Here is a 17,912-nt window from a genome sequence, read left to right as displayed (position 1 = left end):
GCAGAATAGTTTGATGAAGTATCACATGACATCCGTTGGTTTGATGAGCGTGTCCCCCTCTCTTTGTGTCTCCCTTTTTCTCTCTCACATTACTCCTCAATCCTTTTGGTTTGTGTTTCTGAATTTGAATGTCGCATCCGATGGATAAGCAAGTCGATATGGATCCATCCAAGCAGCAATGCGAGATGGCGGCGGCATTGAGGGGTCCACATCACCGTCGAGCTCATTCTGAAGTCAGCTTTCGTATACCCGACGACATGGATCTGTCTTCCGAGATCGGATCCGAAGACGACCTTTTCAGCACCTACATTGACGTCGATAAGCTTGGCGGATCTGCTTTCGATACCGCTAACAATGCTTCTATCATGGAAGCCAAGAAAGCCATGCCTCCTGACAAGCTTGCTGAGCTTTGGACTATTGACCCCAAGCGCGCTAAGAGGTTTCTTTTCTTCTTCTTATTATTATTAAACTTAAGCTTAAGCTGATGGTTGAGGTCCGATCCATAATTACTTCTGTTTTGTTTCCTTTTAGAATTCTGGCTAATCGGCAGTCTGCTGCTCGGTCCAAGGAGAGAAAAGCTCGTTATATAATGGAGTTGGAGCGTAAAGTTCAAAACCTTCAAACGGAAGCCACCACCCTCTCTGCTCAACTTACGCTTTATCAGGTCTGCTACCTTTTTTCGATAACCAAACCGATTCATGATCATCATCCATGTTTTTCATTCTTATTTACGCTTTATTATGTAGAGAGACACAACTGGTCTGACCAGTGAAAATACAGAACTTAAGCTGAGATTACAATCTATGGAACAACAAGCCCAATTGCGCGATGGTATGCACTTTCAGATTGACTTTATCTTTCCGACTTTGATTTTGAGTAGATCTGTAACTTGGGTGTGTGGGTGTTTTCCATTAGCACTCAACGGAGCACTCAAGCAGGAAGTAGAGAGGCTCAGAATTGCAACAGGAGAAGTCATGAATCCCACAGAATCATTTAACATGGGAATGTCGTATAATTCTGCACCAATCTACACACTGCCGCCTCACCAACATCAGCAGAGTATGCAATTGCCACCGCCATTTCAACAGCATTCCCACAATTCCTCTGAGTTTCATCCTAACGATCCTCTTGGAAGATTACAAGGGCTCGACATTGGCGCCAGGACTACTGTCAAATCTGAAGGAACCTGCTTGTCTGCCACTGAAAGCAGCTCTACCTTTTGATGATGACTTCCTAACTAATTCACTCACCAGTCACCACCATTTCTTCTGTAGATTGTCTGTACACTGATTTCATTCATTTAGCTAAGCCCTTCTGTTTCGTTTGTCGAGTCATCCTGCAAAACAGGCGCTCCTCAGTTGTTGCTTTCTTCATGACTTTATTGCTAGTCTGGAATGTATTTCCTGCACTTGTCAACCTGTTCCACAACCACTGTATCTTTTTCATCTGCTTCATTACTTCAGGGTTTATTGTCTAGAAACAAACACTTAACACCATTTTTTTTTTGTGTTATGGTCATATTGTTTGCTCAATTTCAACTTCGGTAGCTCACTGAAGATTTAAGACCGTTATTCGGATTGATTTAAGAGCTCTAGAGTATTTTTTACAGAGTTTGTTCTAAATTTTTTTCTTAATTTTATTTTTTCTTAGACGATGCTTGTAGAATGGTGTATAATAATGTTTTGAATTTGATTAAAAGTTTACAATTGAAGTATATTTATCATCATATTGAGGAAATATGAAGTATTTTTGTATTTTTGAACTTATTTGTTCACCTTGTTTATACTGTAGTTTAAACAAGACCAATGACCCTCGCTCGGTTTGAAATTGCAGAGGACTGATTGAAATTAAAACAGTGAGCTTAACAACAAATCATAGAGATTAATTATGAACCGCAACAAATCAACAATGCTCCAAACAATGATCTATAAATGACCTGGTTCCCAAATGCAGTCTAATTTTCTCCCGAAGCATTCTACTATAACTCCATCCCTTTCCTTCAAAAATCCCTTTATACAAACACAATGTTGAGGTCACTAATCAACTGCACAAATGTCTGCTGTGCTTTTGGGACAGATGCAGCAACCCTATACACCAACACTTCACTGCAGTACACTTACACATGCAGCAAAATAATCATGAGCTCAAGATGTGAACATTAATTTCTTGGACACGTTACATTTGCCACACGCAGACGCAGCAGATAATACAAGAAATATCAGGAGTAAGCACATCCCTAACGAATGTGACATTGCAGAGTATAAACAAACAACGGTAGGAGCTGAGGCGCTGAGCTCTCCAAACAATTCAGAGTAAATGTCTTATTCCTTGTTAAAGAGGCGCACTTAGCAAAATACCTCTACCTCAGTAGCAAAATCACCGTCAACATATTTCATTTCACTTCCAAATCAGTCACAATTATAGTTCTAACTAATGTACTTTCCATCTCAATAAAAAAAAAAAACTATAATAATTAACTAGATACAAATAAATACAATAATGGTACTTGAGATGATAATTAGTAGCACTGTAGCACTGTAGCTAGTAGCTAGGGTGTTGTATTGGTACCTTGGAGGAGGTAGGAGGGAAGCGAGGGAGTAGGAGGAACAGTAAAAGGATTCCAGCCATCAATGTCGATGTCAGGCTCGTGGAGATGGTGGAACCTTTGCAACAGGTACACTATGAAAAATAATTGTGACATGAGATTAATCTCAAGGCCGAATATGTAGTTTATATAAGAACATCCACAGTCCATCCAGTATCAAAGGCTAGTATTATGAAGATACGAACAAGCTATCATAGACAAATCATTTATTCTTTGCTTGCACTTACTCTATCAAGGTTCTGCACTTCCGCTACTTGAAATGAGTAGGCCAAGACCACTTAGTCTTGCTCATGAGCTACAATGCCACAAAAGGAACAACATGGGAAGAAGCTGGCCAAAGCATTGGCTTAAGCGCACCCTTTTGACTGCAGTGTACAAGCTATGGATCGAAAGAAAGAGTTGGGTTTTCAATAATATTGTAAGTAATGTTGATTGGTTAGGAAAATCAAATACATTGCTAGCATTAGAGGTATAAATGAAGAAGATGTAGTAACAGCCTCCTTGGTTAGTGCATGATATCATCTTGCATTTGTATCTCCCTTTGCAATGAAGTATATACCTGAGTACTTCCAGGAAATTTTTAAAAAACCCCAAATTAATTCCATAATAAGATCACAAGTTGTTTTCTATCCTCAAAGCTGCTAATAACTATTGCTGATTTTGTACTTGTTGCTCCGGCACCGTTATCTGATGCTGGTTTTCCAATGGCGGTTGCTGCTTTTGATTTTGCTGTTCACCTTGCCATGCCCAAACAATATCTTGCAAGGCAGGTCTTATATCCTCTTTAAGCAACTTCTGATATTCTAGAGTGTCCCCATTGGCTTTTCTCAACTCCACCAAATAGAGTGACTGGGCGAGCTCAAATATTTCTGCATCAATTGACAACGGACCTTTCCTTCCTTCGTTGAGCCCTTCAAAGTTTAGCAGCCCTTTGTCCATCCTTTTCACTTTCAGCTGAAGGCTATTGGCGGTTTCCATTAACCGTGAGATTACAGTGGAAGCAGGCTCTCTAGAAGTGAACCTTGTCTCCTTCCTTTGTCCGGTGTCTTCAAATAATCCAGACAAGTCAAACCCGCATGAAAGAGAGATAATATCAAATGCATTTAACTCAGCCGGGAGTATGGGCTCCTGCCTGGATTCTGCAGTTGTAGCAATGCCACTCCCAGAAGGACCAGGATCAGCACTCCTCTCGGCACAAGCCACGTCTTTGGTCTCTAACTCAGATTGGATGGGCACGGGGGAAAGGTCCTTCCTAAGCCAAGAACTCTCCTTTATTTTAGCAATAGAGATTCTATTGTCGGGGTTTGGGTCCAGGATCTTCCCCAGTAGCCTGCGTACGTCCTTAGGAAACCAGCTAGGGCATTTATATTCTGCTTTACCAATCTTTCGATACATCTCCATCAGATTTGAATCATGAAAGGGAAGATAACCAGCAAGGAGAACAAATAAAATGACCCCACAAGACCAAATATCAGCTTTAGCTCCATCATACCCCTTCCTGCCGATAATTTCAGGAGCAACATAAGCAGGGGTACCACAAGTAGTATGTAGCAAACCATCTTGGCGTTTTGACTCAGCCAGAGCACTCAAGCCAAAGTCAGTAACCTTGAGATTTTCATTTTCATCAAGCAGCAAGTTTTCAGGTTTAAGATCACGATGATAAACACCGCGGCTATGACAAAAATCAATAGCAGCAATCAACTGTCTAAAGTATTTCTGGGCAACATCCTCCTTGAGCCTACCTTTGGCGACCTTGTCAAAGAGTTCACCGCCTTTAGCATATTCCATAACAAAGTAAATCTTGGACTTATTGGCCATGACTTCGTAAAGAAAGACAATGTTAGGGTGCCTAACCATACCCATGACAGAAATTTCTCTTTTAATTTGTTCAATGAGGCCTACTCTCATAACCTTATCTTTGTCAATCATCTTGATGGCTACGCTTAAGCCGGTTTGGATACTCCTGGCGAAGTAGACTTTAGCAAAAGTACCTTGCCCTAATAATCTTCCAAGTTCATACCTTTGCATTACCACACCCGTTTTATGGTCCATGTCATACCAGCAAACTAAGAGGAGGCAATACTACTATATATTTCCGAAAAAGGCACGCCCTAAGCTGTAGCAAGTCCTGGAACAAACGTAAATACAAATACTTATTTAAGGCGGCCTCTAACTAACTAATCATGTAGACGGGGTAACGATAAATGTATGTAAAACAAACAAACTCACAAGACAGTTACTGTAATTGATTAGGTTAGAATTGGAAAGTAAGAAATAAATAAAACGATACGATCCAAAAAAAAAAAAAAAAAAAAAAAAAAAAAAATGAGATTGAGATTGTGATCAGTATATGAACATCACAAGGCAAAGATTTAAAGCTCCAAAAATGAATAAACATATAAAGTACAATTAATTAAAATAATTAATTATAAGAAAAGAAAAGAGGGATTAGATTGATTAATTAACCTTATTAAGGTGAAAACTGAAAAATGGAGGGAGGAAGGAGACCTGAAAATCAATATCTGTCGGCTCTCCAGTTGACCGCCAATTTTTCCCTTTTTTTTTTTTTTTGTTTCTCTCTCTAAATTAAGTACGCTGCTACAGTTACGCTTACGCCACGCGCTCCCTCCTCCTCTAATCGGCCCCTCCTTTTCCTTGTTTTCTCTCTTGTTTACGTTGCCAATTTTGGCCCTTGTACTAGGCAAGCTAAAGTCGACCCATAGTTACCGACTCCGTCCTCAATTTACATTACTTCAAATCGAAGAGGATTTATCCTAATGGTTAAGACGGAAGACACATAATGTGTATGATAGTTTCAAAATAATTCCTAAAACTAAAATAGGAAAGTTTATTATTTTATTACTGGTTATACATCATATTATTTTCAAAATAAATATATTATATTCCAAATTAATTAAATAAGATTCATTTTTTTTTTATCTTATGTTTATTTTTGAATTTAACTCAATGCCTTAAGTTACACTGTCTTGACTTGAACTATACTAGCTTAGTGGCACGTCCCACAGCTAGCGGCGAACCATATTCTTAATGACCCACCAGTTTACACGAATTTTCACAAAATTTGATCTGGACCGTTTATAAAAAAAAATGGAAGTCCATTTCTTTTGAGGAAATGGAGATAATCCGAACCGAGTTTACACCCAGACTAAAATCAAACAAAACCCTTGTCAGATTCAAATCTAGGTTCATCTACACGACTACACCCTCAATGACTTGAACACCAACTTGTTACTCGTATTTTGTTTGGTTTCCAAATGCCCAAGGGAGTGAAAAATTATTATTCATGTTTAGTATTTGAGATTAATAATTTTATGTTTCCGCTACTTTAAGAAAACTAATTTCTGATCAGATATTCTATGCAAGAAGTATATTCGTACGTGCTCGTATAGAGGTCTGGAGGACCACCAAACGATATCTATACAACAATACGTAAGCATGACAAAGGATGCCGGTTCTCCAAAAATCCCATGATTCCCATCACAGGAGGCGTTTTAAATGACAACAGTACGCAAATTGATGCATCTCTCTCTCGTTCAAAACCTTAATCACTTTACACACAAAACAAACTTGACAAGTGAAAACTAGATAGTCAGACCAGACCAGACCAACCTCATCTATTGTGCATCCCTAAATACAAAATTCATTCTTCATCGTTGCTAAAATACAAATTCCTCGGCTTCAGCACCAACACTGGGTTCTTTGTCCCCCATCTCTTTCAAAGCAGCTGCAGCTGAGTCACTTATTCCAAGTAGATACTGTAGACGTGACAACTTTTCTGGAACAGCCTCCTTTTTCACATATATGGCGTACAGATCTGCCAGTTCTTCTGGCACGTCCCATGACAAAGGCTCCGCACTTACAGCCTTGTCACAAGCTAGCAGATCGTTAAGTGTTGAGACCTACATAAGTTAAGTTCACATATTACTGCCGATAAATGAAATTAGACTTAAAAAGGAAAAAATTTGCAGATGTGATTCGGTATATACCACTCCTTGATGGTTTCTCTGCCTGAGTAATGCCACTGCTTGAACCAATGAGCTTGTTAATCTACTCCGAGCAAGTTCATGAACAACTCCTTTAGCCTTTTCAGCATTTATACTCAAGTCCGCGGGTATTTTTTGATACACTTCTTCCTCGTCAAAATCTCCAGTACCAGAGGAAAATATTTCATCCACGCTCTTCTTATAAAGATTTTCCCGTAAGCTCTCTGAGACCATGGTCTCAATGTTCACACTTGCTTCCTTGAGTTCTCTAATCTGCTTGACACTAAGCCTTCCCTGACCTATTGCTGTTTCTATGGCAGCCGCCATCTTTGAGTTTACAATGCTGTCTCTTACCTTTTGAGCGTACTCTGAAGGCAATCCCACTTGCTTCTGGACCTCATCCAACTGCTCCAACCTAGCTTTAGTCATCTGTCCATCGGCTAAAATGACCTCTGCCTGCTGCCTAAATGCCTGTTCAGCTAGACTTCTGTGGACCTCCACAATCTCCTTACGCGACAAACCCAGAATTCCACCCAGCTGATTTAGATAAAGATACTCTGTGTTGTCCTTTTTTGTGGTGATTTGGGCACCAAATGGAATTTTAGTGACCTCTCCAGTTATGCAATACAACAAGTATGTCTTGTAGAGGTCAGCCCTTTCTCTGTCCGACAGGTCATCTTTAACTGTTATTTCTGTCTGTCCCGGCTTCCCAATTTTGTCCTCAAGTTCCCTAGTGGGCCTTGCTTTCCTGAGAGTCTGTAGTGACTCCCATTCGTCCTCATCTTCTGTCTGCTCCTCTAACTTGTCAGCAGGTTCTGGTTCCTCTGTTGGTGTATCACTTGATTCGCCTTTGATGTCCGCCACTAATTCAGTGACCACCAAAGTGTTAAACGCAATCATCTTTTTAAGGATTTTTGCAGATTCAGTTCGACTCCCAGCTGCCCTTGCCTGTTTAATATAGTTGATGAATATCCTGCGAACCTGCATTAATAGAGTGTGAATGAGAGGCACATTGACTATCGTCTTTAACCCTTTATCTCCTGTAATGAACTTTATTTTGTAGAAGCATCTTCATTGTGAGTCATGACACTCGTGAGAATACCAAATTGATGAGCAACTGAGAAGAGTAGGCACATACCGCCTTACTAGCAATTGATATTGCTGCTTCCCTAGTCAAGCGTAAGCCATGAGCTGCTTTCCTCACAGAGGCTTTTACATCTGCATCATATCCATCAACCCCAGAAGCAATGGCATCTCTCACCACCTAAACACAAAGACAAAGTAAACATTTCACGATTGTACATACTAATTTTATGATTTGCCAGCTATATCAACCTAACAGTCTAACACAGCAACCGGGGGAGAGAGAAGGGTAGAAATTCCAATAGTAAGAAATGATTCACGTACTGAACCAGGACAGAATGAGTCAGAGCCTTTCAAGACAATTTTTTATTTTTTTAAAAAAAGTTCATATATACGCAGTTTACTTGGCAAATATAAACAACCCTAAGACAAAGGCAGGAGACTGAATAAAGATTCATGCACTTTTGGATGATTCTAAAGAGTGAACTACCAATTCAAGACTTTATAATAGTGACTTGACCATTCAACAAAAGCCAAAAGGCACTATCCGTCTCTAACACTTTGTTCCGTATCAGAACTATAGTTCTAATCAAAAGAAAACACAGATACCCAGGAAAGTTCTCTAACTGAAAGCTAAGATCCATCCATTAGGTGAAGTTCACAATGAAGCAGCAACAGGAATTGTGTTTTGATACAGTACCTTCTCAAACAGACTGCCACATATATCAGCATGAGCTGCTTCAACAATTTTTTGGGGAACACATAACATGACTCGTAACCGAAGCAAACTTTGAACATCCTCTTCACTCAACTCTCCGTCAGCTAAGCATTGCTGAAGCTTCTGACGATATATTTCTACAAGAAAAAGTAGATCAGAACCGCATCAAGGACAAAAATTCAATAGCGGCTCTAAACAAGGAATTTAACATGTTCTCCGTCTCAAACAGAACCCTAGCAGAATGAAGTACCTTCGTGAATTTCACTGGCTTTCTGTGGGTCAAACCGCAGCTGATCACACAATTTCTGAAGGAAGGCTGCTTTGCTCTCAGCTGCTTCTAGATCACCACTAGAAACAGCCTGTGCCAATAATTTGCGATAAACCTTTGATGTGACATCAATTGTGATAGCTTCTGCCTCTCGTTTCCCAAGACCAAAGATGTTTTTTAACTGGTTTAACGCAGCTATCTGATCAAGGACAGAATCAATTATAAGGAAGCAGTTTAGTCTTTGAGCTCATGCAGACACAGAAATCGCGGGAGTATTGTAATGAATTTTAACAACCGTATAAAATAAAATCATTGGACTGAAGTAAACAAATTGATGCTATTTTGCTCTTTACATCATGTTACACAATACCAACACTGAACCATGTCATATTCTCTAATTACATATAGAACACGGGAAGAGTAACAGCTACAAACAATAAATAGCAAAAGGAAATTCATCACCTTATCTTCCTCAATTCGGCCACTCGATAGGGAGTCTACGACATACGCTCTGTAGAGAAGCTTCAGGTCATCAATTTTTCGATCACTGTCATACTCACCACCTGACAATCATCACACAATCATGGCAATGTCATACATACAAATAAAACAGCAATAGTGTCCCCAACAAGATAATAGAAACAAAGCCACTAATTTACCAAAACAAGGAAAAATCAGATAGCAAAAGCTGGCAGGGAGAGGAGTCTAGAGTACTAGTATTCAATGCAGAAAAAAAGAAAAAAAACACCTTCAAATAGACACAAATAAGTAAAGCAGCGAGCAAAAGATTACCTACGAGAGAAACTGGACCTATTCCACGAGCAAAATTACCAGCATCTGGATGGTTTTTTACTGATATAAGATGATTATTAAATGCCAGAATTTTATTAAGCTCTTGCACAACCTCTGCAGTTCCTCTGTAATATCAATATGAAAAATAAATACAGATCAAATAACAGTTAAACCATGTCGCTCGAGGAGCAGTTAAACGTTACATTAGTTATTTTTTCATTGTTTCAATCCAAGGGGAAAAAAACTATTTTTGAGTCTCTAAGGTGTAAAGGCGACAGTAGCAACAACTGATCATACCCTGTTCTGGTCCGTGACTTCAGGTAAACAAGAGCTTTGGATAAATTTTTCTCTACAAGTCCTCTAGTATGATCCTTTAGCATCTCTTCAGCCAACTGCATAGAAAGATCCAGCACATCAGGAGATAAGCTATGAGATTCATTCTAGTTATAAGCATGACCCGAGAACGAAATCGCCAAATCGTACATCCTAAAACGCAACTGACCTGACCCGAAATGACCAGAAGTGACCCCAAACTACTAATTAAAAATCACATTCAAGAATATCTTTAGCTTTAGGGGTCGTTTGGTTAAAGAAGGTGGAATGGAACGGAATGGAATGGATTGGAATGTCATACCATATAGGTGTTGATTTAGCACCCTATACCTCTCTTAATATGTTTGGTTTGATAATGTATCTAACTTCATTCCAAAATAAGACAACCAAAAGTTAGAATGGCATAAATCCATTCCAAAACACCCAGCCAAAGACCCCCTAGGTTAAAGAGGACAAAAACAACATAGTCATAATGTTCAATGACCAAGGCAACAAGCCAAACCTGATTGACCAGACCTTCAACAATAGACTTGAAAATGATCTGACCCGTCCCGAGCGACATGTACCCAAAATGACCCAACCCAAACTACACTGACCCAGATCTGACCCGAATTACATGTCTGGTAAGTCTATTTAACTACAAAAGCAAACAAATTATGAGCACGTAGCTACAAAGGCAATACCTCATCAGAGAGACGATATGAAACCTGAGCTTTTCTAAGGTTAACAAGTTGCTCTGCATCTAGATCTGAATTTTAAAGCAATGTGAAAAAATTATATTCTGAAGCAAATCACCGAACTACAACATTAATCCATCTACTAGAGTAGACAAAATAAATATTCCCTCCTAGTCGGTCATTTCTTCCCTCTTTCCTTTTTCATGGTAGTCGGTTTTTCTTCCCTCTTTCCTTTTTTGGAAAGGTTTGTGCGGTCCAAATTCATTTGCATGTGGGGTAGAGTGTTTTGTGTGGTCCAAAATCATTTCCTTATTTCTTGTGCAAAATGATAGGGGGAAGAAATGAGCGACTAGGAGGCAGTACTAGATAATATGTTGCCGAAACACCCTGTTTACGGCATACGAGAGCTCAACACAAGTGAGAATAAGGTAAATACTAGCCTCTGTCAACTGATTTCAGCCTCTTAGCATAAAGCCTCTGAGCATTGTCACGAACAGCAACCTCAACCTGATAACAACACGACACGGAAAGTAAGAGAATGACTGATAATCATGAAATCATCAACAAAATGTCAAAAGAAATAAAGTTTTTTATACATGGTAGAAATGTATAATACACAACAAAAAAGATGCTGATGAATTTAGGTGTTTACCTGAGAATCAGTGATTTTAAAAACACGTTTCCATGGCAAGAGAAAAGCCGAGGCCTCGCCAAAAACAAGAGTGGATACATAAACTATCTTCTGGAATGCCTGTAATGAGGGTCACCTAAATGTGTCAAAACACCAAAGTCGCCAAAGGACAGTGCACGAGATTTAGATCTTACAATACAGCAAACGAAGACAAGGATCTCACCTTACGTTGCTCCACGTCACCCTCACGATCTCCAGTTTCCAGCCTTTGTCTGAAAATGCGTCGAGCAATCTACAGCCACCAAAAATAAAATAGCCTTGAATAAAAGTTTTTTGTTAATGCGATCTTCAAGGAAAGGAAGTGATGAACACTGGATAGGTTTTATGATAAAAGTCTAATTTTTTTGAGGAAATCCCAATCGGTGTTTTAAGCTTTCAATAACGGAATTCCGAGCTAAACTCGGAGTAACGTGATTTGGGGTATCAAAGAGACGAAGAACCAAACTCGTCTAACAACTACCCATTGTTGAGTATGAGCACGGGAAACAATGTTACAATATCTACTAATATACTTCCCTTAACAGAATAAGAAAATAAAAAAATGTTCATTTTATTAACGGGGTTCTACTTTTGGATCAAAACAAATGTAAATCTTGTTTGGATCTGGTAGAATAGGATCCGTAACAGATACTCGCTATTCCTTCTGCAGTCTCCCCACTTAACCTTCCTTCTAGATATAGGTGATAAACAATTGCCCAAAATGAAACTTGAAAAGATGTACAGCCAGTAATTCTCATTAAAATTTCATCCAAGTTCAATAGGTTAACTAATGTGCAGAGAGCCACCTTCCCATTAACATTACGGCCACTGCAAGGCTGCTACCTCTGCTTAAACATCCCCTCCTAATCTCCTATATGCACACACACATGGGCCCTCTCAATCCTTTTGCTCGAATCCCTCTTCGTAGGTCCCTCTACATTGCACTCTTTTCCATTTAATTAGATTGTTCTAGGAATACGATTGTACGAAAAGACTTGAGACTTAATTGTAAACAAGGGAAATGAAGATAAGCATGAGAACGGTATGGAGCCCTATCAGAAAATGTAAATTACACTAAAGAGAAGCATTATGGATGTGTTTGAATAGCAATTGAGAATGAAAAGGAAATGGGAATCATTTGAAAAGTAGGAAACAAGTTGAAAAAGTAAAGAAAGTAAGGAGAGAAACCTCAATATGCGTGTTAGCGGCATCAGGATCGTCAATGCCGAGAGAGTTTTTGAACTTAATAATAGTTTCAACTTCAGTTCCGTTGAGATCTTCATTTGCAGAGGGAAGAACTGAGGTCACAAATCTACAAAGGATAAGGGAAATTCAATTCAATTGCATGTGTATGCGTTTGCAAATTGAGATGAAACTGGAAAGTATAGAAAACACAAAATTGACCTGAGGTACAAGTCACAGAGCTCCGAGGTGAAAGCTTCGTCTTGCTTGCTAACGCCATACCTAAAACAAACACACATGCATACAGGGAGTAAGGATGAATTGCGGGAATAAATAACAAAAACTCCCTCCCTCCCAATCATCTATTTTCTTTGTTCGGAAGTATTTTAATCAATGGTAAACAAATAATTGGGACGGAGGGAGTAATAATAATAACAATAGAGCAATTAAAATAAATAAGAAACCTTGAGGGTATGGCCATGATATAATCCTTGTCTAAATGGAGAGGGTCTTGAGAAGAAGCAACGTAATTGTGGAGATTAACGGCAGCAACCTCAGGCGCACATGAGTTGACCGAGTAGGCGGCAGCAGCAGCGGCACCACCCAGGACAACGGCGCCTCCAATTGCAGCGTTGCGACTTCCACCAAAACGAGAACCGACGCCGAAACCAGCGGCCAAAGCAGCGGCGACAACTAAAGAAGAGGCAGCGAGCCTGACAGGTGGAGACATAGTATCCACTATTGAATGAAGGCCGCTCAGCTCCCTCTTCGGACCGAATATATCCTCCGAAGTTGAATTACTAGTAGTATGGGTAATGGCGGAGCATCGGAGATTGGTGACGCGTCGGCGTGAATTGATTGGAAAATTGATGCGGTGGCTACGGAGAGAGGATAGACGTGGTTTGAAGGTGGAAAATAGGAGTGTGGATGTTGTTGACGCCATCGGCATGGCGGTGGCGCTGCTGGTGGTGGTGGTCATGTTTTAGTAGAGTAGTAGTATAACAACAACCTCTACTTCTCCGTCGACTCTTCGGATTTAGTTTTTTAGGGTTCACTGCTGCCGATAACAACAACAATGGATAGGGAGACGGACACCAAATGAGGATACTCTCTCACTCAACTCCCTTTACACTTTTTTATCCCTGTATTTACTAAAAAAAATAGCTGATTTCTATCATTTTTCCGTTAAAATGTATATTCTTAAAAAAAGAAAAAAGGAAAGTAATGTTAATTATGTCCATTTATTAAATAAGAAAATTAATAATTAAAATTAAACTTTTTATCAAATTATATTATTTTCACTAAACTCTAAACTATGATATTTTAATTGTAATTTAATATTTTAATTAAATTGATATAAAACAATAAATTACTAAATCTAGATATTGAGTTGAGCCATACTCCGTATAAAAACAAAGCTGTATATCGTTTTTATTAGTGTAACACCCGAAGAGTTGAGAGTAAAGTTGTCCCATATCGGGGGAAAATGGAGCTTGTGATATGTTTATAGGAGATTCTACCCACCACTCTAGTAAGAAGGTCATGTACTTTTGGGCTTAAGTAATGACAACTAATGGGCCCAAAGATACACATCCCATTTTATTGGGGTTGTGTCACGACGGTGGTGGATCGGGTTGTTATAATTAGTTTCGTGACAAAAAAGACCGAAAATAAAATATATTAAAATATATTTTACTCATAAGTCAATTCTCTTAACTAATTTTCAGTTTCAGCTTTTATTTATCAAAGCAAAATACAATGATGAGAAAATGAGAAATGTCAACAATTATAAGGTACCAATATAAGTACTTTTATAAAAATATTATAATTTTAAGTACCGTACATGAAGTGCACAGGATCTAAACTAGTCATCTAATAACCTCTAAAGTTGTATAGGTTTGTGCATTCATAATGCTTCGGTTTTTTTTATAAAAGTAAACATCAAGGTTGGTTGCAATGATTGTTTGTAATGTTTCATGTTGTTGTATGTTTAGTGGCGCTTTTTTCACCGAGTTGTTTATGTTTTTATTTTGTTGTTCGACGGGTTTCACTATTTTTCTCACCAAGTTGTTTATGTTTGTTTTCTTGTTCGACGGGTTCGACTATGGCTAAATTATTTGCTGGACTAATTATAAGTTGATAGACAAATAGTAAAGTAGAGTATGTAGAAACTTCACTTTTGTGACGTTATTTGGACATTAATGAATAATGATCACAACTTAATCTAAGTAGTCATGCCCACCACACCGACATCACCAGTCGTCATTCAAATCTAAGTATAACAACTTCATATTTTGTATGGCCTAATGTTGTTGTGAATTTTGTTATGTTTTCGTAGGACTTTTTACGAAAATATGATATTGTTATCATTGTTTTTGTTTATCATGTTAAATCGTCAATTCCAAATGTTAGTGGAGGTCATAACCAAGGACGAAGGAGAGCACTCTCGCTAAAGAAGGATGCTGTCGTTTGTGAACTGTGAAGTTGTCTTTGTACTAAGAGCAAGATTAACAGTGCGTGGTAAAACGAAACAAGAGAATATGCTAAGAAAGAGCAACGATGATAAACCGTTAATCGTGTACATGGAGAACAGAACAATCCTACTAAAAGAATAGGTAAACTCATAAATTTTCCCTCCAAAAAGTATCTTTTTAAATAAAAAAGTTATTGATAATTTTATTGTATTAACTAAATAAGGAAATTAATAATTCTAATGTATTCCATTATATAATTTTTTTCATTAAAATTAATCTTTTCATCAAATTATATAATTTTCACTAAACACTAAACTATAATATTTTAATTAAAATATAAATAATATAAAACTATAAAATATTAAATCTTTTATTAATGTTATTATTTGAGAATGACTTGACTCATACTATATATATAAACAAAATAATAAATCGTTCTGATTACTTTCATGACAAAAAAATTTAAGAAAATTTATAAATTGGAATCATTAATTTTTGTGGTATAAAAAAATACTTTTAAAAAAATACATTTCAGCTCATCATTCAATTCTCTTGGATTAATTTTCAATTTTAATTTTTTTTTTCTCAAAATAAAATACAATAACGAGAAAATGAACAATTACGTTAATGAGATACCACTATTATTTTACAGTTCAATTTTACTCAATTTTCTTGAATAATTTACAGTTCAATTTTTTTTCTCATATCAAAATATAATGACATGAAATATGAAAAATTAATGAGGTGTTAATTTAGCATGATTCAGTAATACAAAAATAAAAACTTTATAAATACCACGCATTCATTGCGCAGGATCTAAACTAGTTACAGACTATTTGTCTAAGGGCTTGCTTGGAATGAGGATAAAAGGAGGAAATGAATAGGGGAGTGATATGTAAGGCGGGTTTTCCATGTTTGGTATGAGAGTAATTATTCACCTCCCGAATCTATTACTCTCATGAAGGGGTACTACATTACCCACCCTCCCCCCGGATAATGATTAAGAGAGTAAACATCTACTCAGTAATCATTACTCCTATATGCCAAACCTATCTTCAAGGAACTTATTACCCAAGTAATTAACTTCTCCAGTAATTATCACCCAATTAAAATTTACCCCCTAAGTATTCCATGCATTCCAGACAAGCCCTTTAATAACTTCGTTGTCTCACATAGCGGCTTTAATCCTAACAGGATAATTTAAGTTGAAAATTATCACTAATACTTTCTCAAGGAAAAATAAATAAAATGAACATTATTTAATGGAATGAAAACGTTTCATTCTCGGTCTATTTTTTTATTACCTCTCATGAGTCTCACTAATACAACCTTTAATTTTTATTATTAGTTTATGTACTAGTTGAGTGTACTACTCCGTATTTCTTTGTGCTAACTCGATTGAGTATAATGGACTACTTGACCGGGTAAAGGACACTCGATCGAGTCATTCGCCGTACTCGATCGAGTGGATAGAAAGGGTAGTTCCTAGTTGGTGTTTACTCGACCGAGTAGGTTGACCGCTCGGCCGAGTAGGTTCTGTTACTCGGTCGAGTCGGCCCAATTTAAGGAGTTCGCTCAGTTTTGTTTTGTTTTAAACCTAGGGTTTTGGGCACCTTATAACCTTTCACCTAGAAACTCACCCTAAAAACATCTTTATTTCTTAAAACGTGTTTTGTTTACATCTTTGGAGGATTTAGTAAGGATTCATCCATCCTAATCACCTTTTGGTAAGTTTATACAAATCTTCCTTTGATTTTGAGACTAAGTTATCTTCTACCACCATTAATCATCTTCATGGAGGCTAGACTTAGAACCTAAGAACTTGGTGTGTTCCACTCACCTTGTGAGACAACCCTTAACTTGGGGATTTTGGGGAATTACTTACAATTGGACAATTAATTAAGAATAGAAGTTGATATGTATATTATTATGTTGTTTTGGGACCAACTTTATAGATGCGCACTTTTGATTGTTGATTTGTTGAAAAACTTGCTTAAAGGTATAGACTTTATCTACTTAACTCTTGGATTATGTGTTTCTTTAAATTTCATGGTTGTTATTGAATATGTGACAATGAGTCTTGATACTATGAATCTATGATGATGAATAAAGGTCATTCATGTGTTATGGATGTAGCAAGGTTGTATTGTGGTTATATGAATTGATTTGACATTGGACTTTGTTTGTTGGGGACCGCTATGGGTAACCGGGTTGTACTCGATCGAGTACCTTAGTTACTCGATCGAGTATGTCGGGTTTTACGAGTTTTCAGATGGGTTTGATAGTAATGCTTGAAGAGATATATAAGGAGTTTTCGTCAGTTCTCTTTTACTTTTACCTTATTTCTAAACCTTTTTACAAACTAGTTGTTGCACCGCGCCCTATCAGGCGCGATGCCCCAATTTGGTAAAACGCTATGTGAAAGTAAGTCGGAAGTATAAGAACAAAATGTGACATGGTTTTTTGTGGTATTATTCGACATGGATGATTCTAAGGGATCCCTTGATTCCCTAAAATTGATTTTTGCTGATTTAGAGTATTGCGTTGCACTGTTTTACATACCTGAAACTTGTTATTACAATCGGATCCTTAAAATAACCGAATACGTAATTACATAGACCACTACAACCTATAATTTAAAGTAACGCTCATTATTAGAGTACGTTAGCAAATTAGAAATACTAGATATTCATCTTCTAATTCTCATTCTCGTTCACATCATCCTTATCTTTCACTTCTTCATGCCCTTTGGCTATTTCCATTTTACTTGGCTGTCAACAACTAACAATAATCATTAATTGGGACAAAATACTAACAAAGTTCAGCAAACCATAGGAATGCGCTAATAATGTACAATTTAGTCCCTTCCTTCCTCAACATTACTCTAGTCCACTTTTCTCATGTGCAACACGATTGTCCTCAGCATTACTCTAGTCCCTAGCACCACTCTTTCTTTTACTTTAAATATCGCCCATATTAGGCCGATAATAAGTGATGAAGAACAGCAGGAGTCCGGCCTCGAGTTAAATAAGTACTACCTCCACGCCCAATCCCATATTTTGCCCCCACTTCACTCCAGTGGTCAACCAAATCAATTCTGAACATT

General features: G+C 37.7%; 3 protein-coding genes across 5 annotated transcripts; 1 reads left to right on the top strand and 2 right to left on the bottom strand.

Annotated features, from left to right (window-relative positions):
- Positions 1–12: 12 nt before the first annotated feature.
- On the top strand, positions 13–1,496 carry LOC141623009 (transcription factor RF2b-like). Its single transcript, XM_074439043.1, has 4 exons — positions 13–439; positions 532–664; positions 747–831; positions 916–1,496. The coding sequence occupies exons 1-4, from the start codon at positions 129–131 to the stop codon at positions 1,221–1,223; spliced, it is 837 nt and encodes a 278-aa protein (XP_074295144.1). The 5' UTR covers positions 13–128; the 3' UTR covers positions 1,224–1,496.
- Positions 1,497–2,366: 870 nt separating this feature from the next.
- LOC141623007 (CBL-interacting protein kinase 2-like) lies at positions 2,367–5,286 on the bottom strand. 3 transcript variants are annotated; one of them, XR_012533163.1, is made up of 3 exons: positions 5,114–5,213; positions 2,833–4,733; positions 2,367–2,679 (listed from the first exon to the last, which is right to left on the bottom strand). XR_012533163.1 is itself a non-coding variant. In XM_074439042.1 (2 exons), the coding sequence occupies exon 2, from the start codon at positions 4,655–4,657 to the stop codon at positions 3,254–3,256; it is 1,404 nt and encodes a 467-aa protein (XP_074295143.1). In that variant the 5' UTR covers positions 4,658–4,733; positions 5,114–5,286; the 3' UTR covers positions 2,367–3,253. The 3 variants fall into 3 exon arrangements, 2 of the variants coding, with proteins under 2 accessions (XP_074295143.1, XP_074295142.1); XM_074439042.1 differs by having other exon boundaries at positions 2,367–4,733; positions 5,114–5,286; XM_074439041.1 differs by having other exon boundaries at positions 2,367–4,733; positions 5,072–5,228.
- Positions 5,287–6,078: 792 nt separating this feature from the next.
- On the bottom strand, positions 6,079–13,494 carry LOC141623006 (protein TIC110, chloroplastic-like). The gene is made up of 15 exons (XM_074439040.1): positions 12,797–13,494; positions 12,555–12,614; positions 12,339–12,462; positions 11,335–11,403; positions 11,133–11,231; positions 10,921–10,987; positions 10,487–10,551; positions 9,768–9,862; positions 9,471–9,595; positions 9,141–9,241; positions 8,661–8,877; positions 8,393–8,547; positions 7,748–7,873; positions 6,613–7,590; positions 6,079–6,525 (listed from the first exon to the last, which is right to left on the bottom strand). The coding sequence occupies exons 1-15, from the start codon at positions 13,309–13,311 to the stop codon at positions 6,283–6,285; spliced, it is 3,039 nt and encodes a 1,012-aa protein (XP_074295141.1). The 5' UTR covers positions 13,312–13,494; the 3' UTR covers positions 6,079–6,282.
- Positions 13,495–17,912: the final 4,418 nt, after the last annotated feature.

This window comes from Silene latifolia, chromosome X, assembly GCF_048544455.1.
Source record: "Silene latifolia isolate original U9 population chromosome X, ASM4854445v1, whole genome shotgun sequence".
In the NCBI taxonomy this organism is placed as follows: domain Eukaryota; kingdom Viridiplantae; phylum Streptophyta; class Magnoliopsida; order Caryophyllales; family Caryophyllaceae; genus Silene; species Silene latifolia.
Note: the sequence above shows the minus strand (reverse complement) of the source record. Positions and strands in the feature narration are given on the sequence as shown.